The sequence below is a fragment of the Capricornis sumatraensis genome, chromosome 12 (assembly GCF_032405125.1).
Source record: "Capricornis sumatraensis isolate serow.1 chromosome 12, serow.2, whole genome shotgun sequence".
Lineage (NCBI taxonomy): Eukaryota > Metazoa > Chordata > Mammalia > Artiodactyla > Bovidae > Capricornis > Capricornis sumatraensis.
Window position 1 is genome coordinate 58,076,979 of NC_091080.1, and position 19,062 is coordinate 58,096,040.

General features: G+C 39.9%; 1 protein-coding gene across 2 annotated transcripts in view; it reads right to left on the bottom strand.

Annotated features, from left to right (window-relative positions):
• Nucleotides 1-19,062, bottom strand: part of KLF12 (KLF transcription factor 12) — a 273,389-nt gene that overhangs the window by 12,609 nt on the left and 241,718 nt on the right. For both annotated transcript variants that reach the window (XM_068984569.1, XM_068984568.1), the window contains one exon: nt 8,247-8,404. In XM_068984569.1, the coding sequence (XP_068840670.1) occupies nt 8,247-8,404 (158 nt within the window). The remainder of the gene's footprint in view (nt 1-8,246; nt 8,405-19,062) is intronic.

A 19,062-nucleotide genomic window follows, 5' to 3' on the forward strand; every position in this document is an offset into this window, starting at 1 on the left:
GATCTGAAGTGAAGCTGATGCAATATCAACAGAAATAAAGTGCGTGCATGATAAATGTAATGGGCTTGAATCATTCCGAAACAACCCCCTCTTCCCCGGTCCGTGGAAAAATTGTCTTCCACAAAACCAGTCCCTAGTGCCCCAAAGGTTGGGGACTGCTGTTCTGACCTTTCCAAGGACTTACAGATGTGATTAAATTATGGAAAGCACTAGCAAAGCTCTGAGCCTGACCCGGCAGGTCCTTAGGAGATATTGGCTCTCTCTCACCACTGGTCTCCGGGTCTGCTTTCAGCATTCCTCCCGCTAACCACGCATCCTAGATGTCCTCAAAGTCTCCCTGAACCCTGCCCTCACGTCCAAGCAGATGCCACGCCCTGCTCTCTCGACTGCTCCACTGTTTCCCACATGGCCCCTCTCTGCCCACTGCGCTGCAGTGACAAGGGACACATCCAAGTGCTCCAGATTAGAGAGGATGGAATTCCACGTGCCGAGCGAAGGAGGGTGGTCAGAGAGTCTAACAGACAAGGAGACACTGAGGCAGTTTCCAAAAATAAACAGAGGTTTACCAACTCGAGAAGAAAAACATGGAGGCACCCAGGCAGGCCATTTCAGAAAGAGGGGAAGAATGTGCAGTGAGCTCCGTACAGTCGAGCATGTTCGGAGACTGGTTCGTTTGTTAGTCTTACCCCAATTTTTTTCTGCATTATATAAATTTTAAATTAGTAGAGTCTGGAGCAAACAGTTGATTGTGATAAGAATACACTAAATTATCCAAACATTTTTTGTCTTGAATCTATTGCTCACATTAATAACATATATCTGTATCAGTACAAGACATACATAATTTCAATTCAACAAATAATGACTGGGTCCCTATAATGTCTTAGTCCCTGCATTTACTGAGGCTTCGCTGGTGGCTCAGATGGTAAAGAAGCTGCCTGCAACATGAAAGACTTGGGTTCGGTCCCTGGGTTGGAAAGAGCCCCTGGAGAAGGGAATGGCTACCTATTCCAGTATTCTGGCCTGGAGAATTTCATGGCTACAGTCCATGGGGTCGCAGAGAGTCAGACATGACTTAGCGACGTTCACTTTCACTGCACTGACTGGGCATGCAGTGGCACTAGTGGTAAAGAACCCACCTGCCGATGCAGGAAACGTAACAGACACAGGTTCAATTCCTGGGTCAGAAGATCCTCTGGAGGAGGGCATAGCAACCCACTCTAGTATTCTTCCCTGGGAAAGACTATGGACAGAGAAGCCTGATAGGCTACAGTCCATGGGGGTCACAAAGAGTCAGACACGACTGAAGGGACTTAGTATGCCCATACATGGTAATTACGCCACAACTTGCTATATTTATGTTCACAGTTAAAAAAATAGAAAACCTGCGATTCACTGAGTTAAGTAGCTTGTCTAAGCTCATCAACCAGTTAGGGGCCAAAGATAAACTTCTGTTTACTGACTTCAAATTTAGTGCTATTTCTATGATAGTTTCCTATTTCTTTGCAGTTACCAATATGGTGCATACTTGTGAGCTCTTTGGCTAAGATGTGCAAACAACTTATTCAGAGAGGATTTTTTTTTCTTGAAAAATGTCAGTCTGTCCTTAAGAGATTCATTATTTTGGCATCATTAAGCTTTATGCTTTATCTAACAATGAATCTAGACAGAGGGTCTGAAGTGGAGCTTTACATGGAATGAATTATTTAAATAATGAAGATGGATGTGAACATATAAGCAGCACCCCACTGACTGAAGGTAAGACCTAGCAACCCTAAGACTAGTGAACAAAAGGCCATCAAGATGCACTGCTGGCACATGGCTCATGATTTTCTGTGTAGGATATTATCAAGTCATTTCAAAATCTCATCCAATAAAATAAGATGCCAAATTGGAAGCAAGAAACAGAGGAATAGCAATGAGAAGGGGCGAGGCAAGTAACAAGTGAAAAAGCATGGCATCTACGAGCATTTCAGATCACAGTGTATGCACGTGTGTGCAGTCATTTTTGTTGCTGCTGTTGTTCAGTCACTAAGTCATATCAGATTCTTTGCAATTCCACTGACTGCAACATACCAGGCTGCCCTGTCCTTCACTATCTATATGCACTCTCTATCTGCAGTATCGGAGAAGGCAATGGCACCCCACTCCAGTACTCTTGCCTGGAAAATCCCATGGACGGAGGAGCCTGATAGGCTGCAGTCCATGGGGTGGCTAAGAGTCGGACACGACTGAGCGACTTCACTTTCACTTTTCACTTTCATGCATTGGAGAAGGAAATGGCAACCCACTCCAGTGTTCTTGCCTGGAGAATCCCAGGGACGGGGGAGCCTGCTGGGCTGCCGTCTATGGGGTCACACAGAGTTGGACATGACTGAAGCGACTTAGCAGCAGCATCTGCAGTACACTACATGCACAGGCATTGTGCTGTGCTAAGTCGCTTCAGTGTCCGACTCTTCGCGACACTATGGACTGTAGCCCACCAGGCTCCTCTGTCCATGGGGATTCTCCAGGCAAGCATACTGGAGTGGGTTGCCATGCCCTCCTCCAGGGGATCTTCCTGACCCAGGGACTGAACCTGTGTCTCTTACGTCTCCTGCATTAGTAGGTGGGTTCTTTACTACTAGTGCCATCTGGGGAGCCGATGCATCGGTCATTGAAAAGAAGTTGAAGTGAAAGTAAGTGCAAGTCGCTCAGTTGTGTCTGACTCTTTGCCAACCCCATGACATGAAATTACAGCACATGATATTAATTACAAAGGCTTTATTCCTCAAGGGAAGGGATAACTAATACATTTCCTTCATTTGTAAAGGTAAGGAAGGACATATTTAAATACTTTAAATAATGAGGGACTTTTAAATAAAAATTGATCAGTATTTTTAAAGTATCCATACGAGTTACCTTCCTTGATGTGTAAAATTTAGATACAAATTACTTTTGCTACCGTCAGATAGATAAGAAATGTGACTGCCTTGTGTCCACTACTTTTTAAAATTTAGGTGTGGAGTGTTCATATGAATTCAAATAACTATGAAGCAAGATTGACTAAACAAGCCTGAAAAACTATTAGAGACCAGGATACCAAGTTGAAATTTTCAAATTAAGATTCATTTGAAACTAAATATTCTTACATATTGAAATGATAAATACTTACTTTTAAAAAACCCTAGTTTTAAATCTTTATCTTGCCATTTCCTTGTTCATCATTAAATAATAGTATTTTGCAGAACAGGGACAATCATACCATTTCAAATGTACCACTAGAGGGTTCCAGCTGATTTCTGGACCCGCTTAAGCTAGACCCAACATCTGGTTGCTGTGCGCCATCTAGTGGCTGTAAGAATCAGTGGTGTCTGAGTGTTACTTCCTTGTACTTGTACTGCATTTTATTTAGAGAAAACACGGTGGCACACTTTTTTGGAAAATAAAGAGAATTATAAAGGGTAATATTAAATTTGTAAAACCACTATCTTCTAAAATTCATATTTAGATCATTTGATAACCAGTAAAATTCTTAAAATCAGAGAAATTCATTGTACATAATAGTTACATATCATACAGATTTAAACGACCTTTAATTTCAACACAGTGCAATTCATTTAAATACACTGTACACGGCTTCACACAGAGGAGACATACAATTCAGACTAGTGAATAGGAATAATTATCATACTTGCTGACGGTAGGGTAAATGTGATGGTCGAAATATATTTTTTCCTTCTATTGAATATGCCTTAAACAATTTGCCACAGGGAAGTAGGCATTTAAAAATATTTGGCCAAACTTCTATGTTATTATCTAAAATGCACATTCATTAGACTAAGTTATTTTTCAGTTTAAGAAGGTACTTCAGCATTTCTTGTTTTATTCTAAATTCTTTATGACTATGTAGAAAATGAACCTCTTTCGCACTCCTATAGATACGTTTAATTTACTTTATATCTATGTCCTAAACAGATGACTGATCATTTACTAAGAAAGCACAAAAGATCAAGTTAAAAGCAGAATTAACGTGACTTTCTCAAAGGAAGTGTCTTGTTGCCCCTTGCTCACCTCCCATTGCGTGTATAGTTCTCATAAGTCATCGGTTATAATCCCATACTTCACATTCATTATTACTGGTCACACACAAATAACTTACTCAATATGCCTGAAGCAAAGGTAAGGCTAAGAAGATATTTATTAAAAGCAAAGTAAGCCAACCTGAATCCCTACAGAACTAGTGTGCATTTCACTTTGAGCACAAAGTTATGAAATCTTGCACGTAATTATAAATCAGAAACCAGTATGGGCTCAACTTTGAACTGGTGGCAGCAAATCAACCAAGTTTCATTCTTTCTTTCTAAAAGTACTGTTATTTGACTGGTGGTTTAGGAGCTTCTGCCTTGCCCAGAATAAGTATTTCTCCGCTAAGTTGGACGGATGAACGTGTCATATCTGGGTTTGGAGCAGAAATTTCACAAGGACTTTTGGGTGGAGCTTTGAGATCAAGAAACATGGATCGGAGGTAGGACAAGTAGGTGGATTCTTAGCTGTAAGTTTTGAATTGAGACCGACTTGGATGGAAGTCTCCAGGACCACATCTGAGTCCTTTTTCCTGAACCTGTTCTATTCAGTACTTGAAAAAAATGGAGAAGCTGAAGAAGAATCCTAAAATACTAAAAGCAAGGTGGGCAGGAAGGGGTTCCAAAGTCTTTTCGATTTATACAATAATGAGCTCACATCAATCAGATGGATATAGTATACACAGTAGAAGTATTTCTAAGGTTTGAAAGGGTATGTGCAGCTCCCACAGTAATAATTGTCCTGTATCTCCCACAAGAGATTATTCAGCTTGGGGAAAACACCTGAGGGAAAGCCCACCACTCTCAAGGCAGCCATCATCTGACAGGTTCAACAACAAATACAACACCGCATGCTTTGGTTTAAAAGAAATGTTATTGTTACAAGGGAGGGAAAGATCTAGTTTTCAGGAGTTTTTGACATAGATGACCTAACAGACAAAGCCAACTGCTAAAAGACTTAACGCTATCTTCGAATCTATTAAGAGATGTCCATTAACAAGAGCTCTTACGTCAACTAGGGGGGTGAAAACTTTAGAAGATACAGTGATATGGCAGAGTCTACTTAGCAAAAAGTGGCTGAGAGAATTGAGGGTGTCTGATTAGGAGAAATGAAGATGCCCGTGGTTCATGGCAGTGTTGAGAGGAGCACCAGCGCCCGGAAGTGAAAACTGCAGTGTGACGGCTGGAGATATAAAGTAGCCAAACAAAGCCACAGGAGACAACTCAGGGCTGTCAGAGACAAGGACTCTGCCCTCAGAAACATCAGCCAACTTGTCTTGCAGAAGCAAAAGCTCTCTGTTACTCGACAAATTTAAGGAGAGGTAGGAAATAATACTCCACCGGGAGCCACTCTCGTTACCAAGGAGACAATGATACCAGGTGTTGTGCGGATCAAATGAAAGAAAAGATCTGTTACGTGTGCAGAAAACTGCATAGGAGGGACTGGTTCTCCGTGACAGATGACACCCAAGGGATTCCTCTAATGTGGGGATGAACTAAACTCCATGACACTGAAGGTCCATTTGGACCCTAGGAATCAATGATTTCATCTTATTAATAAGCCACGCTGATTAATCATATTGCTTTGAATTACAATGCATACATCACATTTCCCCCACTTTTCACAATATATATTAAAACCTTCAAGATTCAATCCTGTAATGCTGTAACATTAAAATCCTTTCATAGTATCTCATTAAACCCTTTCTTCTCTTTCACTGTTCACCACTTGGATAATTGAAATAGAGGATGTCTGGTGAAAATGGGGCTAATAGTTATTTCAGAAAGTTCAAGGAAAATAGGAATAACTCAAAATATATGAGGATTCACTGATGAAAGGTCATCCTTTTTTTTTTTTCCCTTATAACTGAAATGCTCCCATAAAAAGTCAGTAATACAACCTGATCATACTTACTCCTGTGATTTGTGTTCACTATGTACTGAGAGGATGAAATATGCTTATTCAACTTTTATGTCTCTATACTCATTCTTGGCCGTCATAAGAAAATTGAATACACACTACCATATATAAAATAGATAACCAACAAGGACCTACTGTACAGCAAGGGAATTCTACTCAATATTTTATAATAACCTAGAAGGGAAAAGAATCTAGAAAAAATAGATATGTGTGTATGTATAAGTGAATCACTTTGCTGTACATCTGAAACTAACACAACATCGTAAATCAACTGTACTCCAATAAAAAACCAACTTAAATATTAAATGGCTTAATTTTTCAGATCCAAAAACAAGAAAGAAAACTGATTAAAAAATAGTGCCTGATAACATCCCTGGTGGTTCAGGGGTGGAGACTGTGCTTTCACTGGAGGGGGCATGGGTTCGAGACCTGGTCAGGGAACTAAGCTGGAGAAGGTGATGGCACCCCACTCCAGTACTCTTGCCTGGAAACTCCCATGGATGGAGGAGCTCGGTAGGCTGCAGTCCATGGGGTCGTGAAGAGTTGGACATGACTCAGCGACTTCACGTTCACTTTTCACTTTCCTGCATTGGAGAAGGCAATGGCAACCCACTCCAGTGTTCTTGCCTGGAGAATCCCAGGGACGGGGGAGCCTGGTGGGCTGCCGTCTATGGGGTCGCACAGAGTCGGACACGACTGAAGCGACTTAGCAGCAGCAGCAGGGAACTAAGTATCTCACATACCGTGTAGTGTGGCCAACAAAACAAAACAACAACAAAATGAGTGTCTAAGAAATAGATGAAAACTTCTCCTGGGAGAGCTCAGGATCAGTGAAGAGGGGAGGATCTGGAATTAAGAAGAAAAGGAAGAAGGGCTGGGAACAGGGAAGAAAGATGGGAAGAGACAGTTTGCACACGGTGCTGAATTACCTTAGAAATAGCAAAAGCATTAACATTAGCATTGGAAATAGCAAAACTAAATTGCAGACTCTATAAAGCTTTTCTGAATTCAAGCAGCATCTTGTGCTATAACGTCATCACACACGCAAAGAGGCCCCACCTCAATGATCAAAATCCTGAAAGTCTCTGTAAAGAAACCTTCAAACAATCTGCTATAATAACATGACTCAATATATGGCAAAGAATGCCAATTTAAATAAATTTGCTACCTCAGCTGGGAAACAGTCCACACAGTGTGGTTACCTTAATGTATCTGAGATGGGAGCACTATTTAAACAGCCCCATGGGGTCTGTTACACATGAAACGCCCAGAGGTGGGTGCTGGAGGCAGATTCCTGTCCAAGATAGTGACTGGACTGAGCTGTCTTCATCTCTAGTATGTTGCTACCAGGAATGCCTATGAATGAATTTCCCTCTTCTCTGAGGTTCACACATTCCAGTCACCAATCACTTTTCCTTGAAAAGGTTCTGTAATTGGGGCGGAATTTGGTCTTTGGTCTCTTCCCAGAGCCTCCTATCAGTGGTACCCAACGGGATCCAGAAAGCAAGGCAGGCAGGGGATGCCAAATGAGAGACATACATGGTAGAGGATGGATGGGGTGAGTAGAGAGCTAAGTGAGAAACCACCGGCTTCTTTCCTGGGAGGGTGAATCGGTGGGAGGGTAGATGTGTTGGATGAATGGATGGTGACAAAGTCAGCGAGTCACTTGTGATCTCAATTTCCTTCTTTGCAAACTATGAATATAAAAAATCCTCTCCCTATACCAAGAAAAAAAAAACCAAAAAACAAACCTAGTCAGAATCAAATGGAATCATGGGGAAATAAAGTTTTCAGCTCCTTGCAGTGTTATGTACATATCAATCTTATTTCACATTTTTGTTGTTGCTGCTGTTTATCGGTTTGGTTATTTGGGGGATGAGATCAAGGGGAGGAAAACATGATCTAAGTGGTGGTGAAAATGCTAACTTTAAGAGAAGAAAATTATTTTACTCTGCTTGTTTTGTATGTTACGTGGACATTTTAAAACCTAGACAAGCATTAAGTGGCAACTCTGACTATGAAAAAGTCTAGACCACTGGGTTCACACTAATATAAGTCCTTAAGACACAGAAGAAACACTTCTTTGTTTCTAAATTTCACTAAGACTTAAGCCTTTTTCGACTAAGAGAGGGAATGCACTCTGCTCAGACACGATGGGTGAGCACAGAACACTCCAGCACACCCAGGGGTCCGAAGTCAAGCAGCCGGCCCTGTCTGGACTCTCAGTGACCCTCAGGTGAGAAGCCCTGCAGACCTGTTACCTGTATGTGTTCTTCGATGAGCCTTCAGGTGAGAACTTTTTGTATACACTTTGTTGCAGCCCTCGAAATCGCATCTGTGGATACGCCGTTTTCTCGAGTCTGGGGATTCAGACCTTCTCTGGCGCCTTGTGCTCTCGATACTAAATGGTGAGATTGAACTGGAAAAAGAGAAAGAAGATTTAAACGGTGAGCAAACACAGCACTCTCTGTTTGGTTCCAGTGCTGTGAGACCTGAGACTCGCAGTCTGCAGCTTCACAGAGACTCAAGGCCCCGGGTCCATGTTACTGCTGTCACTTTCTGGGACACGTTACATTTCTTAATCTCGAAGGCGGGCAGCTTGACCTATTTTTGATGAAACACTCCTCGGGAGAGGAAGACATGCTTAAAATAACAACAGAATGAAAAAAACAAAAAAGTAAATGAAAGCAGTGGTGAATGAGTAGATCTCCATCATCAAAAGAAATTATCCGGTGGTGGTAAAATTATCACCTAAAGTTCTGAACTTGGGAAGACACTTACAGAGAATATTTTAGGAAGACCTGCTACAGACAAATGACAAAATGAATGCATTTAATAAGTAACATGAGGGTCTGAATTGCATGTGACAACACATAAAATCATGTAAAATCACAATGTACGTTTCCAAACAAGTGAGGTTGGGCTGAAAGAAATGACATCAGTACATCAATAACATGACTCATGACAAGCTATTTTGGTTCTGCAAAATGCACCTGACATTTAACTCTTCCCGTTGGTGGTTTTTCACGGTGAAGAATCAAGTGCATTGTATTTAAAGATTAGCTGTACCACCTTATGAAAAAAAGTTTTAACTATGAAATTTGGCCCTGACTTGTACATTGTTTAATCTTAATGCCACAGTAGAAAAACAGGATTAGTTTGTAATGTCAGGTAACTGATTAACATGTACTTCTTCTAACATTAATCTCTTTTGATTGAGATAGAAATGAAGAATATGACTCATTTTTTCTTTTAGTTATTCATGAAGTTCTTTAAAGTTACAGTGAAATACAATAAAAACCCAATCACTCATACTCCTACTATAAAAGATTTACCACTATGAATACTTTGACATTATTTTCTTCCAGCTTTTCCAGGTTTCGATGTTTCTAAAAATTATTTTTTATGAATAAATCAGTCCTCAAAAAAACTGAACACTACAGATAAAGATAACTTTCCGCCTCTTTCTTCCATCATTGTCTTGATCCTTTGTCCTCCCAGGGAAAATCTCTATCATCAGTTTGCTACAAATCCTTTCAATTCTTTTAAATTATGCTTACTGGTATCTGCATTCATGGAAACTCATTATATTGCGTTTTTTAAGAGACATATAGATAAAAGGCTGTTCACATCATTCTGCAAATTGTTCCACACTTGACTTTTGTTCACTCGACACTGAGGATCTGAGGTCTGTTTATGCTGATACAAGCATAGTGGTTTGTTTGTTTATGCTGATACAAACACAGTGGTTTGTTCATTTGAAGTGCTATATGTTATAGTGCATGGATCCTAAGATGAATCTTTTCATATTTCAATGTCTCTAACTCAGGATGCCTCTGACATTTGATGGCTGGTGGTCATGGTTTAATTGATTTATTTTGTCTTTCTCAACGGTGTATTTTACAATAGATGGTGTTTTAATCTACCTAGATCAGGAGTTGGTAAACTGTTTCTATAAAGGGCTGCTGCTATCACTTCAGTTGTGTCCGACTCTGTGTAACCCCATAGACAGCAGCCCATCAGGCTCCCCTGTCCCTGGGATTCTCCAGGCAAGAACACTGGAGTGGGTTACCATTTCCTTCTCCAATGCATGAAAGTGAAAAGTGAAAGTGAAGTTGCTCAGTTGTGTCCGACCCTCAGCGACCCCATGGACTGCAGCCTTCCCGGCTCCTCCGTCCATGGGATTTTCCAGGCTAGATAAAGGGCTAGATAGTGAATATTTTGACCGAGAGTCATGCAGTCTATGTTGTGACAAATCAACCCTGCAACTGTAGCATGAAAGCAGCTATAGATAAATATGAGTATAAATAAAACAAATGAGTGTGTCTATGTTCTAATAAAACTTTATTTACAGAACAAATAGTGGGCAGTATTTGATCCATGGGCTATAACTGGTTAATACTTGACTCAGATGAAATATGGGAGTAGTCCAATGAACGTTCATTCCAGAGTTTAAAAATTCATTTCCTAAGTGATGGACATACAGATTTATTTCTAATATTTTACTGCAACATTGCTCCAGTAAACTTTAAAGTGTCTCCTTCCATATGGTGGTGGTGGCTTAGTTGCTAAGTCATGTCCAATTCTTGCAACATTTTGGACTGTAGCCCACCAGGCTCCTCTGTCCATGGGATTTCCCTGCCAAGAACAGTGGAGTGGGTTGCCTTTCCCTTTGCCAGGGGATCTTCCCGACCCAGGGATTGAGCTCGGGTCTCCTGCATTGCAGGCGGACTCTTTACCGATTGAACCACCCAAGTTTTCAAAGCATCTTTTTCACTTGTACAAGTAACAGATTCAGTAGCCAATGCTTTATATTATTAGCGAAGATCAAATATAAATGACGTTTATCTGCCTCTATCTTCAACAGTTTTGTGCAAGATTTCTATGAAGTTGAAGGAAAGAACATACGGGATGGCTAAGCCACTTTTTCAGCCTTCTTATCACTCAATGCAGCTTTGTGGTTTTCCACATCATTGACTCAGCTGTAGGGATTGGAGGTTGGTTGTGAAAAGAGTCAAAACAGTGTGACTGGTCTGTCCCATGAGAGAAGGGCTTTAGTTACTCCCAACAAGGTATGTTCTGGCATAGGGTGTGATTCTTGTGAACAAATTGACTCTATATGTGATAATAAGGCAACAGTAATTAACTTCTTGACTATGTAGTCATAAAAACAAATATGGACCTTGCCACTGGGGGCCTCACAAATAGAAACTTTTGTGTTGCAGTATGTTTTACACCTTTCAAATCGAGAATATGACATGGTATTTATGTCCCTCAAGTTATAACATAAAGCCCATAGTAAGAACATTTTGTTTTGTACAATGCTTTCTATGCACTATTATACAGAAGTCTAAATGTAACTTAGCATAATCACACACACATATTGCTTGGCCTGTGGATTTTAGCTATTTATTCTGCTATGTGTTCATATATGCAGAGAAAAGTAAAAAAATAAACCTAAAATCAATACCCAGTAACTACTAAGCAAGTCTATAAGGGGCCAAGGAGGTAATGCTGCTATACAGTCAGCCACTGGACTATACGGCGGGCAGGGAAGAAAACAGGGCTACAGAATGGCGGGAAACCACTTCACTCAGATTTTTGAATGTACATCAAAATTGAAGACATGTTAGGTGGATGGCCTTAATGCTCTACAAAACTTCATACTGTGGTTCTCCTCATTTTAAAGTGAAATGTTTTAGGACATTATAAAGAACAACTACCTAAAGATATCTGCATGATGATGATAAAAATAATTTTTAAAGAGGTATGTGCATTGAATAAATGGACCAAGCTAACCTTAAAATGACACTCAATGGGTAAAACTTCCCCCGGTTCCCCTTTTTAAATGGCAGAGATACCCTCAGATGTCACAGAACCTTAGACTAGCCTGTACCTTTCAAACAAGAACTACTTATTTGATCTCTTTGTGGAAAGGCAGGTAAATGCGGCTGAAGTAAAAAAGAATCAGAAATGCAGACGAGCTTAAAGAACACAGAAAGAGGAGAGGGAAACCCAAGTCCATGGAGGACTGCTGCTGTACTGGGCCCACAGCACGACCCTGGAGTTGGGGGACATGGTAGGTGGAAGATAACTGGACTGGGTGTTTGGCTACGGCAAGTCCACGGCAGGAAATCTGATAGTTAAGATGATGGTACCAAGCACTTTTGTGTCTCTGGAGCCAAGAACACTGGGCATTCAAGAAATGTTTGCTAAATAGAATGACTGAATAGCTGGATGGATGAATCGATTAATGTATTAGGTCAGGTGTTCTTAATTCAATATAATCAACTAATTAATTAACCTTTAATTGGTTAATTAATCCTTACTAGGATCCTTTGACTTCAAGTCTTCTGATAGTGCTTACTCAATTCCTTACTCTTACTTTCATTTCCCTGTTTCAAATTTTATTGTTTTCATAATACATATATTTTATTGAGGTATCAGTTCAGTTCAGTTCAGTTCAGCCGCTCAGTCGTGTCCGACTCTTTGTGACCCCATGAATCGCAGCACGCCAGGCCTCCCTGTCCATCACCAACTCCCGGAGTTCACTCAGACTCATGTCCATTGAGTTGGTGATGCCATCTAGCCATCTCATCCTCGGTCATGCCCTTCCCCTCCTGCCCCCAATCCATCCTAGCATCAAAGTCTTCTCCAATGAGTCAACTCAGTGAAAGTGAAGTCGCTCAGTCATGTCCGACTCTTTGCGACCCGTGGACTGTAGCCCAAGCTCCTCCATCCATGGGATTCTCCAGGCAAGAATACTGGAGTGGATTGCCATTTCCTTCTCCATTACTGAGGTATAGTTGATTTAAATGTTTCAGGTGCATGGCAAGGTGATTCAGTTATACATATATTGGTTTTCAGATTCTTTTCCATTATAGGTTATTACAAAATACTGACTATAGTTCCCTGTGCTATCAAGTAAAACTTTGTTGCTTGTTGCATATCTATTCTTTTTTGTTTCATATTTTAAATGCTGTATTATACAAAGTAGTGACTGAATACCAGGGATTCTGGATAACCATTAAAATCATATGTTCCCATGAGTGTCTTGGTTCTTTGCTCTAACTTGAAGAGAATGGCATTCTAAAGCAATGCTTACAATTAAAATTTTCAGTGAAATTAAAATATTCTGCCCTTTCTATACTTTCTGAGCCACGTGCTCTTTGTTTCCACAGCTTTTAAGGTATCCCCACATGCACGCACACTGACTTGTGTGCTTTAAAAGTTGGCCTTGTTCTGAAGAATGGAAATGTGCAAGAAACTACCGCCTATGCCAGCAGAGGATTCTTCCAATAATCCTTAGTAATAAGCTTGGTATGATGAAAATGGTCGGGACCATTCAGCAACTGAACACAGTTGCTAGTGTGTTCCCAGACATTGCACTAAACACAGCCACACAGCTCATAAATAATAACTAAAAGCCCACTCCCTCCCCAGAAGGTTAGACCATTTAGAGAAGTGAACGAACGCCCGAGGGGGCCTCCCAGGCACTGCGACGGCGACGTAATAATTAGATGGAGAGAGAACAAATGAGTGAGTCACGCCTTCAGTTACACAATAGTCCCACTTGGAATGGTAAGTTAAATTAGAATGAAACCCAGAGAGACTCGGAAAGTCACATCCAAGAACAGCTCTATTTAAATAGAAGGCACCACACAGCTGCCGTGAAAGGGATGAAGGTTAACTGTAATCAGCAGGTAATAAAGGCCATTTGTCATGTGTGACCTGAGAGCAGTGAGATGCCCTTCACTGAAATTGGAGTTTCCACAGGAGTTAAAAAGGAAGAGCCAGGACAATCTTTTAAGACTAGGACGAGGACACACATATCCTCAATTGTAAAACAAGAGCAGAAAACAGGGATGGAAGGTCCTTCAGCAAATTCACACACATCACCTCAACAGCACAAGGAGCATGATTGAGGATAATAATGAGAGCTGACACTGACAGACTGCCTGCCATGGGCCAGGCGCTGCTCTAAATGCTTTAAGCTTCAAAGTAGCTCCTGGAGGTCAATATTATTAGTACCCCTAGTTTACAGATGAGGAAACCGAGGTAAAGGGAGGTTAAGATCAAGGCCAAAACAGAGTGGGTGACCACACCAGTATCTGAACCCAAGGGCTGGACACCAGCATCCACCTGAGTTATTATGCTGTACCCACTCGGGTGTTTAGGAATATAAACCACATCTAATAAAAGATGCATGCATGAATGCAAGCTAAGGCACTTTAGTCGCGTCCGACTCTGTGTGATGCTATGGACTGGAGACCGCCAGGCTCCTCTGTCCATGGATTCTCCAGGCAAGGATACTGGAATGGTCCCATTCCCTCCTCCAGGAAAATCTTCCTGACCCAGAGATTGAAGCTGCATCTCTTAGGTCTCTAGCACTGGCTGGCACGTTCTTTACCACTAGCACCACCTGGGACGCCTCATAAAAGATAAAAAGCCACAAAATAACCTGAATCATTAAAATTTCCCCTCTAATCCTATTATAGAAAACAACAATACATAAAAGCATTCTTAAATGAAATCGCCAGTCCAGGTTCGATGCATGATCCTGGATGCTTGGGGCTGGTGCACTGGGCCGACCCAGAGGGATGGTACGGGGAGGACACAGGAGGGGAGTTCAGCATGGGGAACACATGTATACCTGTGGCGGATTCATGCTGATGTATGGCAAAACCAATACAATATTGTAAAGTAATTAACCTCCAATTAAAATAAATAAATTTATATTAAAAAAAATGTAGCCTGCTATGATAAAGCATACACTTTACTCCTGAGAATTTTAAACTATTTTATAAATACTGTCAGTAGAGATACACAGTGTAATTACTTACTATCAATCTACCTTAAAAATTCTTAACTTTTAAAATATATATCTTTCCAGGGAAACGTTTTTGAAGATTGAATTTGGCAGTGATATGCGATCAAGTTTTCCTCGACCATCAAGACCAGAGAACTTGTTCCTTCCCTGCCATCTTTGTTTATTTACAATGGTACCAAAAAGTGTTTAGAGTTAGTTACACAACAGAGTTACCTTAAGGAAAGGGGGCACATTCAGTTTTAAAAGTATGTTTTGTACTGTTTTCCAAAGCTTGTTTTAAAATGATTTTCAATAGAATGTAAATATCACCTACAGGAATTCTCAATCAGCTGCTGCCACAGAATAGATGGAAGTGAGAACTACTTCCTCGTTAGGAAATCAAACACCATGTTGGGAATGAAATATAGAGGCCACAAGCCAAAAAATAGAGTCGATGAGAATCCAGGAGTTACATAAATCTTAGTGCTTGAGATTCTATTCATGTGGACAAGCCAGACACATGTAGGTTTTTGCAGGCTTTTTCTTAGCCAGCAGATGGCTCTCAGAAGCAGGAATCTTCCTATTTCTCTTCCATACTATCACAGACTCTCTGCTGCTGCTGCTGCTAAGTCGATTCAGTCATGCCCGACTCTTAGCGACCCCATGGACTGCAGCCTACCAGGCTTCTCCGTCCATGAGATTTTCCAGGCAAGAGTACTGGAGTGGGGTGCCATTGCCTTCTCCATCACAGACTCTCTAGCTTCTATCAAACCATGTCAAGGTCCTCTCTGAGATATCAGTTAGAGAAAGGGGGTTATTTAGATACATTCACTATCCAGTCCCCAGACACTTCATTCTAAGATAGCACAAATCCACTGATTCACCTTTTTCGTTCCTGCCCATGGATTTCCCTGGTAGTTCAGATGATAAAGAATCTGTCTGCAATGCAGGAAAATCTGATTCCATCCTTGGGTCAGAAATATCCCCTGGAGAAGGAAACGGAAACCCACTCTGGTATTCTTGCCTGGAGAATTCCATAAACAGAGGAGTCTGGTGGGCTACACAGTCCAGGGGGTTGCAAAGAGTCAGAAGCAACCGAGTGACTAACACTTTCACTTTCATTCCTGCCCACAGCTTCCTACAGAAAACTAATTTCAAGCACACTGAAATGTAAGATTAGAAGTTGCCAATCTTTCCAGAAGCTGTGACAAAAACATTACACCACTTTACATTCAAATTTGAATTCAATAAAAATAAATTCATTTTCATGAAATGTATAAATCAAGAGTAATACTTAGATGAAATATGTCCAAAAGCTCAATGTTGGCATTTATTCAACGAGAATTTGACATTTTTTCATACAAACAGAATATGTGCATAATGTATTTTGAATTATTCTAATAAATGAAATACCCTACTAATTAAAAGACTGATTCACTAGTTTACCAATGAACTTTTTGTAGGTGAGTCTGTAGATAGATTTATAGTATACCATGATTTTCCTTAAAAATAGCAGCTGCTACTCAGTAATTTTAATCACTATCTAGGACCATTAAAATACTCAAAACTGTTAGACTCTGCTGTTTTTTTGATTCATCATATTTTAGCAAATAAGTTGTTTAAGCAAAAGATAAAATAGATACATGGATAAATAGAAAAAATAAATTATTAATGGCATTTGCTGTGCTTTGTTATATAGTTAAACTGTTATGATGAATTTAGATTAGAGGCTGAAAGATTTTTTTGTTAAAAAAAAAAAGAGACCCATTTCAGATATACAGTTATCTATTCAAAATAGTTTCTTTGGGGGCAACACTGTATTCATTGTAAAGATTTTTTTCCCATAAAGTCTATTCATAATGTAGGATGGAACAAGAGCCCTGAAACAAGTATAGATTTCTGAATTATACTGGACATGGAACAGAAGACATAAAACTTGCCAAAATATTCAGAAGAATGTTTCCACAAAATTTCTTCAAGAAACGTTGGGATTTAAATTGTAATTCATGCTAGGAGTTGTAGCTCAATGGATCATTTAAGCTTTAAAAAAAACTTTCTAGGTCGGAAAAGGATTAAATAATCAGAATGCCTTTAAGGCAGGTACTGTCTTCCTCAGGTTGGCACAGGCCTTACCACTGTTGCCTGATAAAGACAGCACTATGCCTTGCTCTTACAGGTGTGGTCCTTGAGCCCATCTGGATTTGAGACCCTCTAGGACTGTTCTCTTTATTTTATTAAAGATAAACTTTAAACTCAAGAATGAAGATGTGGTTACATGCATGCCTCTCTAGAAGCTGGCATATCAGCAGGTGCTGGGAAGGGTGAGGAGAAAGAAAGAAGGGAAAGAGCTGGGGGAACACAGTCCACCCCATGAGGACATTCCCAACGGCGAACACTGGTGTTTGATATAAACATGCTAACTTTTCTATTTCAAAAGAATCTTCTTATAAGGCAGATCCGATCATAAAGAAGTTGTACGGGTGTGTATTAGGTGAGGACAGTATATAAGATGACTTGGTGTTTTAAATATTAAGACATATATAAAATGTTTGAAATACACAGTTCTTATGAGTTATTATAATGCAATCATAAATAAACTTTTTAAGTAACCATCAACACAGCCTCCATCTATTTTATGCTCATCATTAACAAGGTCTATGTTCCACTAGAGATTTGTTTTATTAAAGAGCACCGAAATTATACCAGTTAATATCTGGTACTTACACTTACATAAATTATTGAAACAGTTTTTAATTACTCATACAGGGATATATAAATAACATGGCCAAGTAGAACTCATTAGTAATATCTCACTTGAGCTTTTTTTGGCTATCTGGTGGCACAAATAGGCATTTGTCCTACCACAAAATGTGTATGTATTTGAATTTTGGAGAATACCAGAAATCTTCCCATCTAATGGAGGAAATATTTTACTTGTTTTTATTTTCCTTCTTGAAACTCAACTTAATCTTAGAGTACTCTGCCAAATTGATGTCATAAAAGTTAGAAGGTATAGTAATGTGACCTAAATTTATACCTGAAAGACATTAGAAGATAAGCAAACTACGGCTCAAAAAGTTAATTAAAATAACCTATGCCAAACCCACATAGCTAAACAGTAGTAGAGTTGGTACTAGTCTATTTCCTGACTCTTCAAGCTAGGATTCTTTCACTCTTCAATAAAACTGAAGAAAGAGAGAAAGAGCTATATTATAATCTTTATTTGGTATAAAGGAAAGCCTGCTTGGGAAAACTGGAATATACACGTATGCACAAATTTTTTTTCATCAGTTAGAACTAAAAATCCCCACCCTATTTATGTTTTTGTTATGGCTGCCAGGAAACTCAGCCACATTAGCCTAGGGCCTAGTGTGTTTATTCCACATTCTAATGATACAACAGTAATTCTTAAATGTATGTCTCATAAAGTTATTTCTGAACTAGGTCAAGTATTAATGATAAACAAGCAAAAGAAAACAAAAACAGAACATGCTGATCTTAAAGGAGGAAACGATGTGAAATTTGAATCATTTTTATATGCAGACTTCTAAATTAAAGTTTTGTGATCAATAAGCTCTCCTTACTATCTTTAAGGAAAAAAGAAAACAAGAATCCTATATTTTGTTGCAGTTCCTAGAAAAAAAGCATCGGCTGTGATCTGAAAATTTACATATGAATTATAGCTTATTATAATTCATTGTGCTTCCCTAGTAGCTTAGACAGTGAAGAATCTGCCTACAATGTGGGAGACCTAGGTTCGATCCCTGGGTCGGGAAGATCCCCTGAATGGCATGGCACCCCACTCCAGTACTCTTGCCTGGAAAATCCAATGGATGGAGGAGGCTGGTAGGCTGCAGTCCATGGGGTCCCCAAGGGTCGGACACTATTAAGCGACTTCACTTTCATGCCTTGGAGAAGGAAATGGCAGCCCACTCCAGTGTTCTTGCCTGGAGAATCCCAGGGATGGGGGAGCCTGGTCGGCTTCTGTCTATGGGGTCGCACAGAGTCAGACACGACTGAAGTGACGTAGTACACACACAGGAAGATTAACCTAGAATAATGTAAACCTGATACAATGTCCAATACATATTAAACTTGGGTTTCTTCTTCCTGGTTTTTTTTTTTTTTTTTGGTTAATATCTTTATTAAGATGTAAAAGATATAATTCACATACCATAAAATCATCCTATAAAGTGCATGATTCAGTGGCATTCATTATATTGTCAATGTGTGGAACCATCACTTCTATCTAATTTCAAAATATTTTC